The 24001-nt window shown below is 32.0% G+C and overlaps 1 protein-coding gene across 4 annotated transcripts in view; it reads left to right on the top strand.

The window, feature by feature from the left end:
* Positions 1–24001, top strand: part of PTPRZ1 (protein tyrosine phosphatase receptor type Z1) — a 224910-nt gene that overhangs the window by 33102 nt on the left and 167807 nt on the right. For all 4 annotated transcript variants that reach the window (XM_074268136.1, XM_074268135.1, XM_074268133.1 and 1 more), the window contains exon 2: positions 20823–20885. In XM_074268136.1, the coding sequence (XP_074124237.1) occupies positions 20823–20885 (63 nt within the window). The remainder of the gene's footprint in view (positions 1–20822; positions 20886–24001) is intronic.

Genomic DNA, 24001 nt, shown 5'->3' with positions numbered 1-24001 from the left:
AAAAGAAGCCTGAACTGCCATCTTTCTCTGTACGCTAATGTAAACTTCTAGAGACAAGGGAGAATAAAAGGAGTCTGAATGTGTGTCCATGGCAATGTCTTAGATGTGAGGAAGAAGTTACAATGGCCTTCAGCCATGAAAAGAATCAATTGTTTTCATGGAAAGCAGTAAAGACATGCCTTGAATTCAAAGAATTGTGTTCTTTAAAACTGGAAATCATCTATTAATTTTTTCCCCCTCTTCAAGGACTCTTTCTGGTTAACAGCAATCCTATTGAATAAAATGTAAACATGAAGGAATTTAGATTGAAGAGTATGGAAAAAATGTTAATGATCTTTTTCTCTGAAATTTTCTATAAGAAAGTACATCACATTCTTGCTGTTGAACATCCTGTGTTGCTTCTGTTTTGCATACCTTGTTTTTGCTACTTTATTAGAAAAAAATTAAAAGACATTGATACATGTGAGATTTCAACACCTTATACTTAACAGATAACTTTAATATAGTTAAATTATTTTATATCAAATATACTGTCATGGCAGTAAAAGGGAATAGTTGTACTTAGTGTCTTGTATGGGTTTGAGACTCAGCTTTGCTATCAACGCTGTGATAGTGAACAAGTCCCTTGTTCTTTCTGAATATCATTTCCTCATTTAGAAAATAGAGATCCTCATCTTTGTTTTTTACCAGCCTCACAGGGTTCTGATAATGAAAGTACTTTTAAATTTCACCATACATTATAATTGTCAGCTTTGTTATACAGTAAACATTAACCTGGTGAACAGGACACATTTGGAAAATCATGAATTTTGAGATATTTAAAACTTAAAAATCGAAATGTTCCTGTAAAACATCCAGTGGGTAATTTAAATTTACATGTTAATGAGCACTCTTATTAATATTATTTTTACTTATAATCTTAGTGAATAAAAGTACTTACTGGTTATTGGGGAAAAACTGAGATCCTTATGTATCCCTGAGACACTTAAACAGTTATATAACCATGGATAAGTGACAATCTCTTACCTTTAGTTTTTTCATCTTTAAAATGGGACTAATGATAGCAACAACTTCACGAGGTTGTTATGAGTTTGAAATGAGATACTATGTAAAACACAATACAAAGCTCAAAATTGCTTTATAAATACAAGCTATTATTAGTATTAAACTTTTTTTGACTTATTAAAGATTTGCAGAATGCTTCCAAAGTCCAAAACTGAAGTAAGATTTTTGAGATATCCTGCAACTATTGATTTTTTATTAGCACAACAGTGTAATATATCATTTATCCATCATCATCAGGTATATCACAAATATGAGGTTTTTGATGAGATACTTGTCAATCATTTCAATCATGTCTGAACTCTAAATGACCACATTTGGGGTTTTCCTGGCAAGACATTGGAATAGCTTACTCCTTCCTTCTCCAGCCCATTTTACAGATAAGTAAACTGAGGAAAACAGGGTTAAATGACTTGTCCAAGATCACACAGCCAGTAAGTGTCTGAGGCCAGATTTGAGTTTGGGAAGAGGAGTTTTCTTGATTCAAGGCCTAGCATCCTCTCCATTACACCATCTAGCTGCCCATGAGGTTTTTAGATAATTAAAATTGACCTGTTTACTAATTTGTGTCATACTTTCTTTTAATTATATTTTGGAGAAATATTTCTAAAAATAAATTAAACATTGCTCTCCTTTATCCAACAATTTCTGTTCAGTATGATTTAATTGTTTTTTTTTTTCTTCTTAGCTGAGAGTCATCATAATTATTATTGTATTCCACTGCTCCACAATGATAGAAATCTGGAAACAAATGAAGGGTAGTGAATTGTTTGCTTCGGTACGAAATGATAATACACTATAGTGCTCATTTCCTTAGGTCCTCTGATCCCAGACAATCCTTTGATCTCTTTTGTCTTTTTTTTTTTTTTTTTTTTTTTTTTTTTTTTTTTTTTTTTGCTGCTTCTTAGTGAAATTAATGTAGTTTGTTTCCATTTTTGAGAAGTTTTTACTTTATACACTTTTGTTGGCAAGAGCATTTTTTGCAACATGTTTATCATTTCAGTGATGCTCCCAGAAGCCTTACAGAGCATAGACCATTCTGTCAGCTTGTCCTGTATTCACCTTGCTCATCTCAACCACTTCTCCCATAATTTAGATCATGTTTTCTTGCATTTCTAGTCTCTTCATATAAATTTATTCTTTACTATCTCCCCTTAAACAAACACAAATCTATAGTAAAAAAAATCTATAATAAAATTTATAGTAAAAAAAATCTTCCCTTCAGCCTTGATAGCTCTAAAAATAGAGTCCAATCTCTCATCTTTACTTTATTGCCAAACTTGCAGCCACAGCATCTCATTAGCTTGCTTCCTTCTTCCTTCTCTTCCTACCAAAACAGAAATCAGAGTCACCAGTGACCTCTCAGTTACCATGTTGCTTCATATCTGTAGGAGATGGGGGGAGATTTTCTACTGTTAACATAGGATAATGTTAAGAGGAACTAACTGACAGAGGAGATCTGAGTTCTAATTAGTTTTACTAATTAATTTTGCAACTTTAGGACTTCAGTTTCTCTCTCTCTAGAAAGAAAGGACTGGATTGCATAAATTCCAAGGTTCCTTCTAGTTCAACATTCCTGTGAAATCCAATGGTCCCTTTCCTCTGTCCTCACTTTCTTTAACTTAATTCTGGCAATATTCCTTTAGCTGGCCTATATCAAATGTAAATTTTTTAAAAAAGGGAGGTCAATAGAATTTTTCCAAGTCCTTCATTTATTCAACAAATATTTATGTAAATATTTACTCTATAATGAATATGCATGGTAATTTTCACTGTTTACAATGTTTACACTAGGTAAAAATTTGTTTAATTAATGAATAAAAATGAATGAGTGACTTAAAGAAATTGTGAAGGCTTTGTTTCCAACTTTAAAAATTTACATGTTAGATTTATTATAATATTTTAAAAGAAAAGCAAGCTCTGCATAATAGACTTACAGTTTTGTATGCAGTCTTCTTTTTTTCTTGTGGTATATATGGAAATGTTCATTTTAGTTGGTATTTATTAATATATGAATAAAACATAAATATTTTTAAAAATACACCAAGAAACATATGTGAACAAGACAAATGATGATATCTGTCAACCCTGCTGCTAAATAGACTCATTGACAATATATTAAGTTCTCCCTCCATTTCCTTCTGACTCAGAAAAGTTCCTGGGATTTAAAAGCAGAGATTTCTCTTGGGCTTCAAGAGACTAGAAATTCCTGCAGGAAAGAATCTAAGAATCTCTGGGAAGACTTACAATAGAGACCATTGGATTCCTCTCCTTTGGGACAGCAGAGGTCATTCTATAAGCATTACTGCAGATGGATGATACTATGATTTCCTAAAAGATTTCTTCTCCCTAGAGAAGAGTTGTGGAGTTGTGTGCAAGATGCCACAGTTCTTTTCTATTACATTATGGACTTTATTGTAACTATTTTCTTGATTTCAAGACATTTTTTAATGGCTTTCGTATTCATGGCAGTGTTCTAGATAACTGAGGTTGCTGAAAGTTTGATTTCTGAATAAATAGAACCTTGCTGGAACTGTCTGAAAGCTTCTATAGGCAACAAAACAAATGGTATTTGATATACTTATAAAATTCATTGTTTTGTAACCATTGCCTCAATTGAATCCAACTATTGAAATGTCAGCTAATGTAAACTGGTAAAATCACTTTTTTTCCTCCTGATTATCTATTGGTTTAAGTCTTTTTGGGAGGCTGAGATATATTTCTCAGCAAAATTGACTTCAATCAAACTAACAGATCATTTTGTACTCTTCCCTATAGTAGGATTTAAGATTTTTAAATTATCTTCAAATATTCTTATATCTCTTTATTTGATGAGGACAATTTTTTTCTAATTCACACTTTGTAGAAAAACTACCCTTTCCTCTCCACAGCAGTAGACAATTTGGCCAGCTAGTTGGTCTTATTAACATATTGAAGAAATATTTGTGTTATACCATGTCACTTTTTATAATAGATAGATAACACAGGCTAATGCATAAAGAAATGAAGATTCTTAGGTGTATAGTACTATCCTTTTAGAAATGGTTATCTATAAAAGAGGATACTTTTAAAAAACTTTTTCAGTGATGTTCTTATATAAAGATATTGACATTGTAAATTAATATATGGATTCAAGGGAAGATTAATATGTTATATATGTGTGTATATATATATATATTTATACACATATATTTATGAATTTATGTATATTCACACAGATTTATGTGTGTGTATATGTAGATATATATTATATATGTATAATTACACAGTATCACTATATTTTTAAAAAATTCCTATTCAGTTAAATATTAAGCACCTATTATGTGTCAGACACTATGTTAAGTCTTAGAAAACAAATTATTGTTTCATCATTTCAGTTATATTTGACCCTTTTGGACTACATTTAAGGTTTTCTTGGAAAGATATTGGAAGGGTTTATCTTTTCTTCTCTAGTTAATTTTATAAATGAGAACATGAGGCAAAGTTTTGTGACTTCGCCAAGATTACACAGTTCATAAGTGCCTGAGACTGGATTTGAACTAAAGAAGAGAAGGCTTTAAAATTCTAAACTCCATTCATTGGCATCTAGCTGCCCTTAATTCAAATAAAAGAATAAAATAATATTGGTCCTTAAGGAATTTATGGTTCTATTTTATTCAGATGCTATTAAAATGGTGTGGTTTTTATTTAAATAAAAATCCAATTTTTATGCTCTGAAGTTTATATTTTTAGCATGCAGGCTGAGGCCATTATAACTATTAACTATTGCTTTTCTTTAATTTGTCTACTTTTTTGATATTTAGAATTGCAGAGATCCCACATAATAGTTATTTAAGCACTATGCTTTCTTTCTCCTCCACCAAATCTAGTCTTCATGGCCATATTTATCACAAAGCATCCATTGGTGGATAGCAATCAATCAGCAAGCATTGATTAAGCACCTTTGTTCCAGTCACTTGGTCAGGTGCAGGGTAAGCAGAACAATATGATGAATACATAAAAAATGCTTTCTACACAAAATAAGTATTGCTACTTCTGAAATTTATGTCAAAAGATGGAGTATGGGGAAGCATGTAGTTGCCAAAATAATAGGAAGTCATGAAAATCTTGTATGGACCACATTTTAATAGACAAAATCATATTATTACTCATGCATAGTATTAATTTCCATTGTCTAATGTGATTCCTTTCTCTGAATTTTTCTTAGGGTAAAAACTCATTTTAATTGTTACAGATTATCACTTTTATTTTAGTTGTGGTACACTTTTATAGCTACACTTTTATAGATTTTACTAGGGAGATACTGTGGGTAAAATTTGGAGTTACCATGCAAGATACTGAAAGACTATTAAATTATTTTAAGAGGCCGTTGTGTGTTAACCTGAGGGCAAAAAGCCAATAAGATCCTCCTTCCAATCCAGACTGAAACAGTCTGTTAATTGGTGTAGATCTTTTGACTTTCTCACAAAGCTATAAACTTATAGAGAGAAAGCAGATGTTCTATTTGAAGTAACCATTTCAAAGTCCATAAATTATAACCGCTGCAAAAATTAATTGGATTTTTGTTTAAAATGTAACTTTACTTGGATAAATTCTTCAGGTCCCATTATTTTTGCATAGAAGAGGAGCAATATTTTAAGCTCCTGTTCCAGGCACACTTTTTTTTTTTGCGACAGGAAGCATGAACCCTTAAATAACCAGCACCATAGGAAACTCAGAAGTCTCAGACAGAGGTTATAGTAAAGCTATGCCATAAAGAAAAGCCACATTTAAAAAGGAATATGATTGGCTTATTCCATAATCAGAATAACTGGAGTTTAAAGGACTTACATCATTTATGACAACATTGTCTTAAAATAGCCAGGCTTCTTGGTTCATAAGTATCATGGGGCTTCTCAACATGGGGAATCAAGGAGGAGAAGATGAGGAGAGAAGAGCAAGGTCAGCAGAGAGGAGGAAATAAGAGAGAATTGAGGGAAGAATTAAACAGCAGAATTTAAAATGAAAAATATTCTTTTATTTAGCCACAAAATCTTAATTAAATCACCTTATTTCTGGACCATCTCAAATAAACATCCAACTGTATAATATGTACACATAGAAAATTTTGTTTTTAAATGATGGCTGAAATAAATTCTTATTTAAAGGAAAATTAAAATCCTACTTGTAAAGCTAGAGGATATAACCAATCCAACTGCTTATTTTACAAATGAAGAAGTTGAGAATCAGATATTAAAAACTTGCTTATGTTCACAGAAGTTAAGAGGCAAAGGGGAAAATTTGAATTCATATCTTTGACTCCCAATCTTCTTTTCTTGTGCTATTTGAGAAACTCTGAGAGTTTTCCCCCTCCCAGATTATTTACTTTTTTTCTAAGTAAAAGAGGCCATTCTTTGTCTCATTTCTTACCTTGTCTTAATTACTGAATGGACAATTACCTCAAGAAAACTGAAACTTGTTAAAGACCTTAGCTTAAAAAGCTTAAGAAGACCAAGGTCTCAGACCTAGGATCTATACCTTGCCACCTGACCCAGATGGTTGTGGAGAAGAAAGTAAGGTTAGTGCTTTTGCACATCCCTCCTTAACTTAAAGCCGATTCTCATGCACATCATGGCATCTCCTTTCTGCTGTCATGGCCCCTTCAAGACTGAAGGACAAAGAACAATATCTATCTAAGTGAAATTGTATAGCAGTGGTATATGAAATCTAGAATTTCATCTGATATTTTATTGTTAGAGTGATATCTTCACCCGTAAAGCAAAGGGTTATGAGAAATTTGTGTACATGAAGAATATTACAAGGTAACATAAGCAAGACATATTTTTTTATAAATTGGCAGTCAGTTACTTAAGGCAGTTCCAAAGGCTAAAGATTATTGTTTTGTTGGCTTCTAAAAATTTAAGAGGAAGGAATTAGTAACTTTTTCAATCAACAGTGATTTAAAATTATCAATCAATAATCATAAATTGATGAAAGATTGATAATTATAGATTGATGTAAGCTAAGAAAGAAGAAATCATATTTGTAGAGCTAGAGGAGTGTTGCTAGGACTAGATAAGTAAAGAAAAGAGATTAATTGAAATGAACATTTAAGTTATTTTATGTTTTATATTGTTACAGAGAGAGTTGCTTTCTATTAGTGAGAGTTTATAGCACATTCATTCAGGAAATTTAAAATAAGTTTCTAGTTTTCCATTTTCACTGGCAGAGTTTAAATGGTTTTATAGAATGGTTATAGCTTCATTATAGCTTGTGTCTTCTAATCTAAAGAGAATTACAAGACTATCTATCAACAAAAGTTTAAAACAGCCAAATAAACCTTCATTGCCATTTTGTCACATAATCAAAATAGAATCATATATGATGATGTCTAATTGAGCCTTCTTGTCTTAGGGACAAAGGGAATATGAGGCTTAAAAAGAATCAAAGTGACTTGCCCAGGATAACACAGATAGTAATTAAGATCAGGATTCAAACTCAGGCTTCCTATGCTAAATCTAGCAGTTGTTTCAGTTAATAATATCTTTGTCCATGACTAAAATTCCATTGCTCTTTGGAATTTTGTTTCTTTGTGGAAAAGTCAAATTTAGTACAACATTTTAAGTCAATTTAATAAAATTATCTGAGTGGTAATTTTTCACCTAAGAGATGAACATATATATATATATATATATATATATATATATATATATATATATATATATATAAAATAACATACCTTATATCCTCTTAAAAAGTATCCTTATAAAGTAAATATGTGTCTCCATTTTGTTGTTGTAGGAACAAATTCAGTGAAATAAATTAGCTGTACTAAGATCCCAAAACTATTTTAAGGACAAAAATGATTTATAGTAAGTTTAAAAAGTAGCAAAATGGCAACTCTTCTAAGTGATAATAAAAAGAATTCCAATTCTTGTGGGATTTTTATCGATATTTTTATCACTTTGAATTTTGATAGTGAGAAATAGTGAAGGTTTCTTGGTGTTCTAAGTTTGGACTGTTTTAATGAGTAATGACAAATAGAATCAGATGCTAATAAAATTTATAAATGGTACTGTACTGTAATAAAAGTAGCAAGTTAAGAATAACAGAACAAGAGACATATTTTAAAAAGATCAGTTTGCTTAACATTTCATACTTTTCTTAAAGATAATAGTTAACTCTTTTATGTAAGTCATTAAAAACTACATGAGTCCAAGGGGTTTACAACTTGTACAATGGTAAGAAGTAAAGAATATCTCTGTAACTTTGAACAAGCTAAACATTTTGGCATACTTAATAACAAATTTAAAAATATGTACCATAAATATTTTTAAGATAATTTTAAAATATCTAAGTGTGAAATTTTTATACTTAGAACAAATGAATAGTTCACAAGTTTGAACTTTATTACTTACTTATAGATAATAGTGCTACTGAGTTCTATCCAGAGGTAAAAGGTTTGGGCTGATTTGGGCTGATTTGGTCTTTTGGGCCATTTTGATTGATGCAATTTGATGATTTTTTTTTTTTTCTGGAAATAGATCTTTGAATATCTAAATGATTAAAATCCTTGTCCTGAATAACATGTGGATATGATTTCCTAAATGTGATCTGATTACTACTACTATTTCATTTGACTCTTATGTTTACTTTCCTTTAGCATGTTTAATGGTAGGCGTATTATTGTTTTCTCTTCTGAAATATAAATTGAGAAGAGGCAGTTGTGCTCCCATGCTTTTATGATGGTTGAAGAATTAGTAACATGAGTCATCACAGCAGCAATTTAAAGTATGTTACAGCTTATTGTTCAGTTGAACATTCTTTACTCACATTATTACTTTTATTTCTGGTTGCTCATCACTGATTTCTCTTTTAGATAAAGTCCAACTTTTTATCCTGATTTAAAAAAAATGATATTGTGGGCATTAGAGTTCAGATATTAGTGACTGAAAACATTTTAATAGTGTTTGAATTCTAACATTAAGAAGCCATCTGCTGGAATCAAGGGAATGGAACACTGAACCCACAACTCACCCTAATGGGCCCTTTTCCCTTAGACCTGTATATTGTACATCTCCAGTGGTGTCCTGAGGGAGCCTCACTCTAATGAGACAGAACTGCCCTCTCTTTCTCATACTTCTTGGCACATTAAACCTTCCCTTCAGATTCCTTGGGGGGAAATTAGCAATAATTTAGGCTGACATTTCTGTCTAAGGACATCTCAAAGGAGAGAGTAGAAAGGTACACAATGTAAAATATAAATAACACATGGAACAGGTATTTTACTAGCGATTTTTTCTACACATAAAAGAAATGCTAAAAGATTACTCAGTGACAGAAAGACTTAAAACATGTTGAAGGTGGCTTGTATGTAAACTTCATCAGAACATAAAAGTTTACAGGATTGCTGATTATACATTTTATATTTCATTTTGTTTCTCACAACAAAATTGATGTCTTCTGATAATTTCTGAAGTAGAAACTTTCCATGCTACTGATTAGCCCCATTCCTTGGACCAGGATCCCCAGAATTCTTCAATTTACAAGATTGATTCCAAGCCAACAAAATAGGCATCCAAGGGCCCAAAATATGTAATTTAGAGAGAGTAAGTTACCTTATAATAGTTATACAAATAAGCAAGCTGGAAATCATCTCTTCTTTCTAACTGATGAAACATCTAACCCTTCTGATGCTATCTCAGGGTCCGGAGAGATTCAAGGAACCACCTAGGACTCAATATGTCATATCAAAAGGTCAAGTCCTTTCAACGCTGAATTACCACAAGGCCAGAAGTAACCTGGGAGTCACCAGAAAACCACCAGTAGCCACAAAGATTGAGTTTCTACTATTTACCTTTCTTCAGGGTTCTTTGCACTTCACATATGTGTAATTAATGACAGTGAAAGTTATCATTGATATCATATCAATATAGTAAATAGCAGCTTTCTCATGGAAAAGATCCTGATTGATATTGTGGAGATAAATAAAACAGCTGAGATGGGACAATCTGTGCTCTGCCACATGTGCTCATATTGATAAAGGCAGCTACACATATGTTTTGCTCATGAAAAAATTTTGCTGATGTGATTATCTGTGATACATGTGAATAAACTTATGTAAACATAAACAGCTATCAATGTCATTCCAAGAAAGGTGGTTTGCTTTTTTGTTTGTTTGTTTCTTTATTTTTTATGGGAGACCAAAGCAGCTTTTACAAAACACTACATTCTCCTTATACTGTATTTTCTAGGTAGAAAACAAAGGCATATTTATAGACTTTCTTTTCTTAAACATATTGATTAATCAATCAGTCAAGATTTATTAGGTGCCAAGTATGAACCAAGTTCTATACTAAGTGTCCTAGAAAGAAATAAAGTTTAATTTTTAAGAAGTATATTATCATTTATTATCTAAATTAATACCACTCATAGAGGATTAGGGAAAAGAGCCTGGCCTTTAGCAAGTGGCTGTTCTCCAAGCTTAGTCTTCTAAATTAAACACTAGTGAGAATTAGGGATAGATCTGATTTCATTTATTGGTGTTAATACAAATATATCTTTTTTAAAGTTGACTTTAGTTTTTAAAATATATTCCATTTAAATAATTTAATCAATAAGTTCCATTTTAAAATAAGCACTGACTTGACTAAGATTTTTCTCTCCCATTCCGAAATAGTTTGAAAAATATTCAAGTCTATGGCCATAATTCTTTGGTTTAAGTTGTTTATAGTAGACTGGTTGAGCTCCATATGGGCAGAAAGTATATTATAATTATTTTGGTATCTCCCCTAACACCTATTTGCATAAAGTAGCTATTTAATAAATGGTAGCTTAGTGAATAATTTTAGCTGATAACTGTACTGAAACTAGCTAAAAAATAACAATTCTCAATTTCATCATTTTGGCAGGTTCACTTGTTTAGAGAATTGGTGGGCAAAATCCTCCATATTTTCTTATGTAGCTGTTGCTTAATCCCACTTTAACTAATACTAGTATGTAATTTATTTTCACTAACATACAGTGTATATTTCATAATTTTATTTGTATGTGAAGGGCAGCATGGCATCTTGGAAAGGGATGCTAGCTTTAGAATCAGTACCCCTGAATTCAATTTCACCTTGTGAAATATGCTAACTCAGCCGTCCTAGGCAAGACACTTAATTCTCCCATGCCTGTGACCACTCTTTAATTCTATAATTGGCATAATAAGTCCTGTTCTACAATAATGGGAATCATTTTCTTACCTGGTAAATGTTATTGAGTGCTTTTCAGTCTTGCCATACTGTTCTTCAGCCCATTTTGGGGTGTTCTTGTCAAAGATTGGCAAAGAGTTGTTTGCCATTTCCTTCTCTGTGTCATTTTACGGATGAGGAACTGAGACAAAAAGTAACATAGTTCACATAGCTAGTAAATGTCTGAGTATCCCTCTTACAACAACAGTCTTATTGTGCCACAAGAGTCATCTTATTATTTTGATCATATAACTTAATAAATAAGAATATTACAGAGGAGAAATAGACGGCCTACACCTTTCATATCTACAACTGATAATGATTTTGCATCATATATTTTTTAAAGTGACTAATGCCCAACTATGAGTTTCCTTCAGGGACCAAATCTCATCTTTTACTGGAAATCTTTACCAAAATTTCTTAATACTGGTACCTTTGTCATTATTTTCTACTTATCCGTTGTAGAGCTTGCTTTACATATTTGTTTAGATCTTATTTCCCCCAGTGCTTATACAGTGTACACTTGTACAGTGGATTGTAAGCTCCTTGAGGACAGCAAACCATCTTTTATCTCTTAATGAGCACTTAATAAATGTTTATTGATTGGTTGATTAAATCTTCATGCCTTAGCATTGGTAAAGGAAGTTGTAGCATTTACTTAATAAAGTTCTGTCTGATTGCTGCTGTCTTCATAATAACCTATCTTTCTAGGTGCTGTTAGGAACATAGTTCTTGGAAGCTCCTCTTTAATTTCTTTAACATCCTAGAGGATTAGTCTTCTTTTCTGGGCATTGGAGAAATTCTGATGTAATTCTCAGAGTAGACTCATTCATGATCTCACACCCATGGGATTACTTAATACTTGGAGATGATTTATCAGAGGGTTAACATAGGCACTTATATTGTCCAAGCAACATTTAAAATGCTGGAGACCCTAAAGATGAACTCAGACACCTGGTATGCTTGGGAAAGGAGGAAAGGAGATTGGCCATTTTGTAATAATCAATTTGATGACAGTTCAAATCCTGTTACAGGCAAAGAACCTGTTCCAGGTTCCTACCCTCATTCTCTATCTCATTGCTTTCCCTTTGAGGTTGCTTCTTATTGTAGTGTATCAAGCCATTAAATACATTATTATTCATATTCTGTGTCCCTCATTAAAATGTAAAAAGGGATGAAATATGTGTGTGTATCTCCTATGCTTGCCTAGAACACAAGTGCTTAATAAAAGCTTGTTGACTTGACTAGATATAGAATTTTAACATATTCTATAAGTTATTCTCTATTAAACATTTCATTGTCTTTGAGAATCTATTTCCCTATCTTAGAAGAACAGAAAACAGTAGTAACCATTTTTGGGGAGATCTTCAGCAACACCAGATCCATAGAGAGGGATGACAAAAATGTATTGTTGAGCAAGATAAAGCAGAGGCTTGGTGTGTGCTTCTGGTTAGAAGAGATATGATTCTTTATCATTTTTAGAAGTGCATAATCATATGATTTTAAAAATTAAAACTAATACCCAATCTGCATGTTGTTGTTTTTAAGCAACCAAACTGTTCAAATGTTTAATTTTGCTGTTCATTTGAATTTTTCATGTCTTATGTGTTTTACAGAGTAAAAATATTATTTCCACTAAATGAAAGAATTGAAATGCAGTTATTTTTCCTAGAAAACTTGTTTATTACTTGTATTTTCAGAAAACAATATTTTCAGAAAAGCAAGCACAATAATATTTGTATCCTTTGTAAGTTACTATATCCTTAGCCAAAAATTGCTTACATAGTGGTTATATAAACTGCAGTTGAATGCTTGCATAGCAAAGAAACTAACTGTATGCCCTGATAGATGGGCTATGGCTCCAGAATTCATATGGCGGCATCTGAGTTTTATTTGCAGGCTTTCTATGGACAGGGGGAATGATCTTGGGAAGTTTGTTAACTTAGATCCCAGTAAGGATTTTGAATAAATATTTCACAACAAGCATAAGGTTAAAAAAGAATTATTACTGTACCTTAGCAATATGTATTATTTTGAAATTGTTAACCATTTGTGGAGAAAATTTTCAGTTACCAAAAAAATATATATATTTTTACTTGCTGCAATAATGGGGGTCTAAATAAAATGCAAATAACACCTAATTGAACTGGAGTTTGCTAAATAGAACCTTGTAAACCAAATGAATTTCTCTTAATTATGCAAAGAGATTGTGGAAAGGATTCCAAGGCCACCTACAGTCTATAGCCTTAGAGAAAGAAACAACAGAATTCTATTTAGAATTGTCTTTGTAGTTAATTAATATGAAAATATTATCATGCACTGTGGGTACTTGTGCTAAAATAAAATATTCAAGCTTGAGAATTATGCAATTATAATATAATTTTTACTTGGATAATTTTAGTTTTTAAGGAACTAAAGTCAGTAATATTCATCACATAGAAAGCAAAAGCATTTGAAAATATTGTATTTGTTAATATAGAGCTATATAGCTATAGACAAAGGTGATTTTAAAAAACTTAATATTAAGTCAAATATTTATTAGTCATGAAATTAACTTTATGCAAGTACTGCTCTTTTTTTTTTTTATAATAGTAGTAGTAGTAGTAGCATCAAAATAATGTAGGAAAATTGTCATGATATCATGACATAAATTATATACTTTCTAGCTGTGTATTAAATTTATGGTTATTTCTGAAATTTTACTTTATTACCTCAGAAATTAATTATTTTAAAATGGGGGAAAACTAATTAAAAGAATAAAGAAATTATAATTTTATCTGGGAAAAAAATGGAAAGAACATTTGGTGCATGGTTTTTAGTTTTTATTTTTTTTTTTGCAGAAAAGAAAATTATGAATTTTGTATTTGGTGACTGAGTGGTTTTCAAATGTGCATATATTTTACTGGTTCTTTCCTGCTTATATGGGATTTACAAGTTTTCAAAGTATATAATGCAATAAAAAAAAAAGTGAATCTTGCTGCTTTTTTTCTTGTTCATCGAAGCTATCACTACTCATCTATCAGAACTCTAAGAAAAATTTTAAAAGTGAGGGTACTCTCTCACGCCCAGGACATACATAATTAACATATGAATGCCCAGTGGATTGTCTGAAGTAACAATTACGAGAATAATATATAAAGGAAGAAAGTAAAGAGCAACTAACACCTGGGACTTCTGTATTTTAAAAACTTTCTCAATAAAAGTAATTAATAGAAAAAGAACAAATACTCATTGTCAAATGCCATGAAAAGTTGAATTCTGTCCACATTTGCCATCCGACTTTGAAAGCTTTACTCTCTGCATGTCTAAAGCAGGAGCTGACTTTCAGTTATTCCTGTTACTTGTAAAATCAGCAAAATGTCTTTATTAAAAGAAAATCTTTCCAAAATGTGGGGTAATATCTATATCTATATCTATCTATCTATCTATATCTATATATATCTATATCTATCTATCTATCTATCTATCTATCTATCTATCTATCTATATACACATTCGTGTGTGTTTATGTATGTAGTCAAGTCAATCCAAGTGCTCTGTTGTCTCTGATGAACTTCCTGTGCAAAACAAGGAGAACCATTTTAACCATGGAGGCCATTGGGTTTTATTGCTAGGGATATCTTTATAAAATATCCAAACCTGACAAAATACATTGGGAAACAATGCTTGTATTTATCTCTTACTGACTTTTCATATTTCCATAGCTACTATTCCTTCATTCTTAGCAGGGAACATAAATGTTCTCAAATTCCCCCTTTATTCCTCTAGTCACTCAACATTTTTATCCAGCATCTTCTTTCTATCTCCCTTTAGTAACAGGAAAATTTATTCCTCTTTCTTGGTTTAAAAAAAAAAAAAAGTTGTTTGCTTGTTTAGACAAATATCCCATCTTTGGTTGGATTTCCCTTCTCTACTGTCTTTTCCCTCACACTTCAGACATGTTCATGAGTCTTCTATGTTGCTCAGTCCTGAAACCAATCAGTCTTCCCTGGAGCCTTCTATTCACCCCAGGCTGTCAGGTAGGTTCTTCTGAACTGCAATACCAAATTCATAGAGGGCATTCTATAATAATAGTAATTTCTAATTCACTCCCATTCACTTACTACTGCAATCTAACTTCTCTCTATGATTAATTAAATCATAGATTTAGAGCTTGAAGCATAGATCAATGCCTATGCTAATGTCTTTCTTTGCCTTTATTTTATTTTTTATTTTAATAGCTTTTTATTTTCAATATATATGCAGAGATAATTTTCAACATTCACTTTTGCAAAACCTTGTATTCCAAATTTTTCTCCCTCTCTTTTCTCTCCCTTCTCCCCTAGACTGTAAGCAAATTCAGTATATGTTAAATATGTGCAATTCTTCTATATATATTTACACATTTATCATGATGCACAAGAAAATCAAAGGGAAAAAAATGACAACAAACAAAAGAAGCAAATAACAACAAAAAAGTGAAAATAATATGTTGTGATCCACACTCAGTTCTCATAGCTCTGTGACTGTTGTCCGGGTTTTCCCAACGTTCCTTCCAACATTTATCATTATCTTTTCCTGTCATAGTAGCATCAGAGAGATGCAATACCTCAGAGTCGTATTAATTTGCATTTCTCTGATCAGTATTGATTTAGAGCCTTTTTTCACATGACTAGAAATTTCTTTGTCTAAAAATTGTCTGTTCATATCCTTTGACCATTTATCAGTTGGATAATGGCTTGTATTCTTATACATTTGAGTCACTCCTCAATTTGTTTTAGAAATGAAACCTTAATCAGAATCTTTGAATGTAATTTCCCCCAGTTTTCTGCATTCCTTCTAATCTGGTCTGCATTTTTTTTTTTTTACAAAACATTTTAAATTTAATATTTAATATAATCAAAATTATCTATTTTGCATTTCATACTGTACTCTAGTTCTTATTTGGACATAAATTCCTTTTCCATATATCTGAGAGATAGACTACACCTTGTTCTCTTAATTTTCTTATAGTATGACCCTTTATGTCTAAATCATGATCCTATTTTGATCTTATCTTGGCATAGAGTGATAGGTGTTGGTCAATGCTTAGTTTCTGCCATATTATTTCCCAATTTTCCCAGCAATTTTTGTCAAATAGTAAATTCTTATCTCAGAAGCAGGGCTCTTTGTAACCTCTTTATTTTAGAGATGAAGAGCCTGAACTTCACACAGATTTTCAAATTTTCTGAAATTATTCTACACTTGTGAGGCAACGAAGGATGAAGGATGGTGATGAGTTCAAATCCCATTTGACACATACTGACTATCTGGCCTTGGGCAATTCACTTAATTTCACAGTGATCTAAGCAACTGTCTAAGACTTTAATTTATTGAGGAATTTGGCAGATAACATGGATAGAGTGAGTTTTCTCTCCAAGGAATATCTTTCTATCAGTGAAATCACATGTCCAGCCTATATTCTATATAAAATAGAGTAGAACACTTGGAATCATGAAGGCATGTGTTCAATTTTTTTTTTCTTTGAGGCAATTGGGGTTAAGTGACTTGTCCAGGGTCATACAGCTAGGAAATATCAGACATCTAGGAAATGTCTGAGACCAGATTTGAACTCAGTTGCTCCTGAATTCAGGGCTGGTGCTCTATCCACTGTGCCACCTAGCTGCCTCCATGAGTTCAAATTTTGTATGAGATCCCTGTATAATATCAGGCAAATTGCTTAACCTCTTTCAGTTCTCTCATCTGAAAATAGGGATAATAATAGAGCCTACTTAATGATTGTTCTATGAATCATCATCATCATCATCAACATCAATCCCATTTCCAAACTTGCCATCAATAAAACTAAAACTTTCAGATGCACAAACAAAAGTTGAAAGATATTTACATAAAACACTAAACTACTATTAAGTTGGGGTTTTTAAAGTATGTTAACTTTAACAAAATAATACAAAAATGTCTTATTTGTTTACTGTGGGGTTTTTTTGGGGGGGGGCATTATTGTTATTAGAAGAGGCAACTTATTCTAGTGAAAAAAGACTGGCTTCAGAGTCAGGAAGACCTGAGTTTTTATTCCATTCCCTGACAATCTCTAACTGTGTGATTCAGGGCAAATCACTTAAACTCAGTGCCCAAAACAATAAACTGTCTAAGACCACAAATTTCAGAACAGTTGTTGGTTGTTGGTTTGTATTCTTAGAATGTGTTTCCTTGGAGAATTTCTCTATGCCAATGAAATCACCTCCCCCTCCCCTCCAAATGTTATTATTGTCTTTTTTATTCACCTACTAGGTAGTCTATCTTTTTCTTTGATTCTGCTTTTTTTCATTCATCACTTCATATAAATCTTTGCATATTTTTTCACTTCTTTATATTTATGGTACAGTAATATTCCATTTGTATTCAGATATCATTGTTTCAGCAATGAACTATTTTCAGTTTTTGTTATTACAAATAAAATTTCTATGAATATTTTTGTACAGATATGTCTTTTTCCTTTAAATAAAGCCCTTAAGATATAATCCTAGATGTAGAACCATTGGGTCAAAACGTGTAAAATCTTTTATAATTGTAATTGCAGAATTCCAGTTGGCTTTACAAAATATTCTATTAGTTTGTATCTCAGTTAGCAGTGGAATAGTACCTATATTGTCACATCCCTGCCCAGTATTGGACTTTATCATTTTAATTCTCTGTGTAAAGTAATATTTTGGAGTTACTTTGATTTTCAGGTTAGGAAATTCCATGAGAACATTTCTTGCCCAATGCTCTTTTTTTTTCTGGTCTCAATTTCCTTGATTTCTATGGCATATGACATTGTGAATTACTTCCTTCTTGATACCTTCTTATCCTGTTTTTACAATGATACTGTATTCCTGTGGTTCTCCTACACTGATGCCCTTTCTCATTTGTTTTCACTGGTTTTCTTCCTTCTCCTGGGTCTTTTAAGTAAGTGTTTCCCATGGTGGTTGTTGTTGGGTTTTTTTTGTTTGTTTGTTTGTTTGTTTGTTTCTGTTTCTTCATGTTCTCTTTTCTTTATGTGCTTTCTCTGAATGAGCTCATCATTTAGTGTCTTAAAAATTACTTATATGAAGATGACTCTAAAATTTATGTCAATGTCCTCAGCCCCTTTTCAGTGCTCTAACAACTTTCTTGATCTCTTTAATCTCTCTTAATCCCACTAATTTCAAATTCAGCATGTGTAAAATTTCACTAGCCATCTCTTTCTCTCTCTTCTTCCACTCCTCATATGCCTTTATCCGTTCTGAAACAATAACTTCTCTTTTTCACCAACAGTCCACCAATCAATCAAACTTTAAACTTAAAATCATATTTGATCCTTGCTTCCGTCTTAACCCCATACATTAATTAATTGCCCAGGCTTGTTATTTCTGTTCCTGCAATATCTTCCACTTAGGTTCCTCCCTCCACTCCCACTACAGAGACAATCTTTGTCCTCTCATCCTCTCTCCATTGACATCTTTTAATTGCTCCTTCTGCTCCCAGTTTAGCCCTCTCTAGTCTCCTTTCTACCCACCTCCATATTGCTGTTCTAGTAATGCACAGTATGTATGTGAAATTCTACTATACAAAAATCCTTTATAGATTATATTAGCTTCTGGATGAAGTTTAAACCACTGCCCTGGTATTCAAGCCATTCCTCAAATAATTTGCAACCTCACTGATGACTTATGTCATCCTTACCACCTTCAAATACACTATATTGCATTAAAATTACATTATACTTTCTGTCCTTCCTTTTTATCCTACACACACATTTCTCCCTCACTGACATGTATGTCTTTCTTCTGCCTTTCCCCTTTTCCCATCTTTGCTTGATGAATTATTATACTCCTGGGCCAAATTCAGCTACCTTCTCCATAAAACTTTGCTTTTTCCTTTTTAAAAAAATCTATTTTTCTATTATTTATTTAATACTCATCACAATCATCAAAAAACACAAACCTTTTGATATACAAAAACAAAAAGAATTGTTTGTGAAGCTGTGAACTATTATTAATTTGTATTTTAATGAGCATATTAAATTTAATATGGTAGTAACAAATCTGTCCAATTTCTATTCCCTTCTGAACTTCTGTTTGCTTTCTTCTGTGTATTTTAATGTATTATTTTGTTTTGTTTTTTCATTTCTGCCTGTAGCCATACGATTTTGACCACCTGAATCCCTGCCACCTTGCCCTTGACATATACCTAGACATATACACAGATGGAAGTGATCTCTCTCTCTCTATTCAAATTTCTTATCACTTCTGGAGTTTTCCTCCATATTTATCACCTTGTTCCTTATATCATCCTTGTTTATATGCTGTTTCTTGTAATGTTCGGACTAGCTTTCTGGAGGACCTTGGGACCAGCCTTGATCTTAGTGCAGGAGTACATGAGGCAGAAGAGCCAGCAGGAGGAGGGCCAAAAATGGAATGTCCTTCTTCCACTCCTTCTTAGCCCTTATATAAGCTATTACAGTTACATCATTACAATATACTATATATGTGTGAACTAGAAAACTATTATACCACCATACTAAGTACTAAGTATATATAATGTGAACCAGAGAACCATTATCTCATCAATTCCACTGAGTTAATACCTTGTTTCAAGAATACTTCTCCAGAGTTCTAGCCCTCTACAGTTTCCTCCCCTTCTTCCCTAATTAAATTATTAGCTCCTTCAGATAAAGGTCTTTATGCCCCATTAGACTGTGTACTTCTTAAGAGCAGAGACTTCTTTTGCCTCTTTTTTGTATCCCTAGTACTTAGTTCATTACGTGGCACATAAAAGTCTATTAATATATGCTTATCAATTGATTCTAGGATTAGTTTTATAGCTGTTATGTAAAATGATGCATATTAAGAGAATAATTATTTCTCAGAATTATTTTTTGATTTGTACATCCTTATATTTATAAGGATATTCAAATATGCAAAAGATGAATTTCACATAATCAGAGTCATATAATTTTAGTTCTAAGCTTTCATTTAGATTTCATCTAATCTAATCTCCTTTTATTTTATAGATAAAGAAATTAACTCAGAGAAATTAAGTGACATGTACAAAATCACACAATTAATTAGTGGTAGAAATAAGGCAGATCCCAGATCTCCTGATTTTCAAAGCCATTATTTTTCCAGAATTTGACATTTTAACGCATTAATGGAAAGGAAAAGGAAGGAAAGAAAAGGCAAAGAGAGTTTCATTATTCTGAATAATTGTAGATGTATAGGTCTCATTTGACTGCTGAAGGAGATACATATCACAGAAAAAGTTAAGAGTTTTTGCTTGCTCTAGAGATTCCAGTTATTTTCAGAAAATATTCCATATATTGGACAGATAAATCTCTGGTAGCACTAGTAGTGATTGGAAATATAGTGGTAGGGAAGAAGGATGATCTGTAAATTAGGAGGTTTTTGTGTTTTGTTTTGTTTTGTTTTTGTTTTTTGGTAAATAGGGACATGACTGTATATGGTGTTTTCTAGCATATGGGATTGTGACCCACATAGTATATAAAATAAGAAATTCAGTATTTATATATTTTTTTTTTGTTTATAGATTGGGCTTATGGATACTACCGACAACGAAAACTGGTGGAAGAGATTGGTTGGTCTTATACAGGTAGGTACAATAAATTCTATAAGCATAACCATTTAAAAAAATTGTATTAGGTTGTTATATTTAATGTAGAATTTTGATTTTGTGATCTCTTTTTATTTGTTTCTGTAGAATAGATGAAATAGCAGATATATTTTTTTTCTTAAAAGGGACTAAATAATATAACATTTTTTAAAAAAATTAACAAATATTTGTGGAATTGCTTTGTGAGAGAAAATGCCTTTCCACTGAGTTCATGTAGCTGGATTTCTTGGAGTTTGGAAATGTAGGGCTATTACACTATTGATTTATAGACTATTTAACAAAAATTTACTGTCAGGGAAGAAAGATAAAAGATCACAAAGACAGTGTAGTATATCCATTGACTGTTGTAGTCCTTGTATTAGTGATTCTTGCTTTTTTTTTAGGGGAGGGGAACCCAAAAAAATTGCATTGATTTGGGTTCTAAGAGCCCTCTAAGAACATTAAATGACTGATGTAAAGACAAAAGACATAAAAATGTATTTTAGAAAATAATTTCACTTATGATGCTGGCACAGTAAATAGGAACCAAGATCAGAATCATGGATTTAGAGCTTGAAAGAAGCTTGGAGGTCATTGAGTTCAAACCCCAAGTATTAATAATATTAATACTATTAATAATAAGTAATTTTACATAGTACTTACTGTGTAAATAGGCACTTTACAATTTTCTCATTTAATTTTTACAAATATGAGTGTTAAGGATTATTATAATCTATATTTCACAGATGAGAAAACTGAGACAAACATAAATGAAGTAACTTTCCCAGATTTATATAGCGATTAAGTATCTGAAGTAAAATTCGATTCATTTCTTTCTGATTCCAAGCACTATAGCCACTTTAACTTCTATATCCCCAATAAGTATAGGATTTCCAAAAGACTTGATCTCACTCCAGTCTTATATATTACATGAGAGGTACTCTCTAATACAGAAAAAAGATATAAATACAGAAAATACCATGGTTCAGCTTATAGAATGGAATAGCATTATAGGTGCTAAGCAGAATACAAAAGGCTACCCAGCTATACCTATTGGTTTATTGTCCCCATGAACTCATCTCTCAGGTTAATGTCTATATTCACTCTGCTTACTTTCATAATGTGAGACATTTATATTGTGAGAATTTATATTATTGAATGAAGTTGAGATGACTGGATGTCATGTTGGAGGAAGGGTTCTGAGATTCCCAACTAGACAAGAGGTTTTCAGGCACGAGGTTTTGAGGTGTTTGAATTGTTTTAAGTTACTTATTAATGAAACTTGCAAGCTAGCTCACAGCATTTTCAAACTCAGTTATCTTAGGGACATATGAGATATTTAGGGAGGATTAGGAGCTCTGGCATTTGGGCTGCTGAATCTTTTTCGGGGCTGCCCACCCACCTTTGGTATCCATCTTCACCTGACTTTCTGTTGTGATTTCAAGAAGCTGTAGCTTCTTCAGGAGCCATACCAATAAAACCCTTTCAACAGGTTAAACCAGATTGAGGGTAACTGAAAAAGGCTTCAAATCTGTCAGTGACTTAAGGAAAGCATGTGAGTCTTCCCCCAGTATAATGGGCAGGGCCATTTTCCCCATGGCCATGAAGATAGCTGAAACAAGAACTGTGTGATACTTAGGGCTTGGTCAGATCTCACAGACACCAAGGCCATCCACTGCTTTCAGGGCCATTCATCTATCAGTCATCCTGACTTTTGTTTTGCAACTGAATTTCTATGACTCAGGAGCAGAGAAGAAGGATGATGACTTTGCACAACTCTGTCTCACTTAAATCCAAGTCACTCATGAGTCAAGATATCATCTCATGATCCTCTGAAAATGAAGGTTGAACAACAACAATCCATTCTTAATTTATCCATCCAGAATTGTGACTCATGTGGTACATGGAACAATAGTTCAAATTTCAAAATTGTGTGATATAGTTCGTTTGGTTGTCAGGTATATTCTTTTGCTTCTTGGACATCTTTATTTTCCCTCATATAATTTTGCCATTTAGTTTTTTATTATTGATAATGAGCATATAAAGAAATTTTTCACTGCCTCATCTTGTATTTACAGCCTTTGATTTAGTAGGAATTACATGGGCATAATATGAAAGAACTTCATCAAATAACTTCATGTTGAGTCCAGAGATTCTAAGTCATTCTAATTTTAAATGTAATGAATGATTTAGGCTCTGAGATTTCATCAATTCTTAATAGATCTGCAAAAAAACATTTCTTAGGAAAAAGCATTTGACAATGCATTTAAATAAGTTCATAGTAACACAGTACTTTAAAGAGTTCAAAGGAACTTTAGATATTATTGGCCAAACATCAACAAGAAAACATTTTGGCCATAACATACTCTAGGTTTTTATTATAAGATTTACAAAGTAATATTTAATTTTATCATATTTTAAAATATCTCTTGTAAGGTCAATAGGATCACCCTACTCATTCCTAGCATTTGGCTAGTAAATTTGTATACTTTTTTTTATCTGTATTTGTTCATATTTAAAATTTTTTAGCTATATGTGTTTAAGCTTTTTTCCAAAGTAACACTTTGATATATTTTAATTTGTTCTCATATGGAGTCCACTACCCTTTTGATCATTTTAATTACTATTCTCTGGAACTTAAAAAAGTAAAAAAAAAACATATAGCTTCCTAGAGTCAAAGTAACACAAACGTGTAGTGTGTAATGGATGCCTTGGGATTTTGTATAAGGGTAACATGTTCTCTGTATCTTAGTAAAACAGTAGTGAAAATAGCATTAAAATGTTTCCTCCCTTCTCTTGAAAGGTAAGGAAATATTGCATACACTTTCAGGATGATTTTTAGGTTTGCCAAACTATTTTCTTTCTTTTGTAGATTGTGCTTCATGAGTGGCTTACTGGGTAGTAGAGGAAAAGGCAAATATTTGGAAGTGAAGATGATGTAAAAACTAAAGATATCTCTGTCTCTCTGTCTCTGTCTCTGTCTCTGTCTCTCTCTCTCTCTATATATATATATACATATATATGTATATGTATGTGTGCTTGTATATGTATGTATACATACACATGCATATATGTGTGTATGTGTGTATGTACACATAAACATATACAATTAACCA

The sequence above is a fragment of the Sminthopsis crassicaudata genome, chromosome 5, assembly GCF_048593235.1.
Source record: "Sminthopsis crassicaudata isolate SCR6 chromosome 5, ASM4859323v1, whole genome shotgun sequence".
In the NCBI taxonomy this organism is placed as follows: Eukaryota; Metazoa; Chordata; class Mammalia; order Dasyuromorphia; family Dasyuridae; genus Sminthopsis; species Sminthopsis crassicaudata.
The sequence above is the reverse complement of the archived record's forward strand: the minus strand, read 5'-3'. Positions and strand labels throughout refer to the sequence as shown.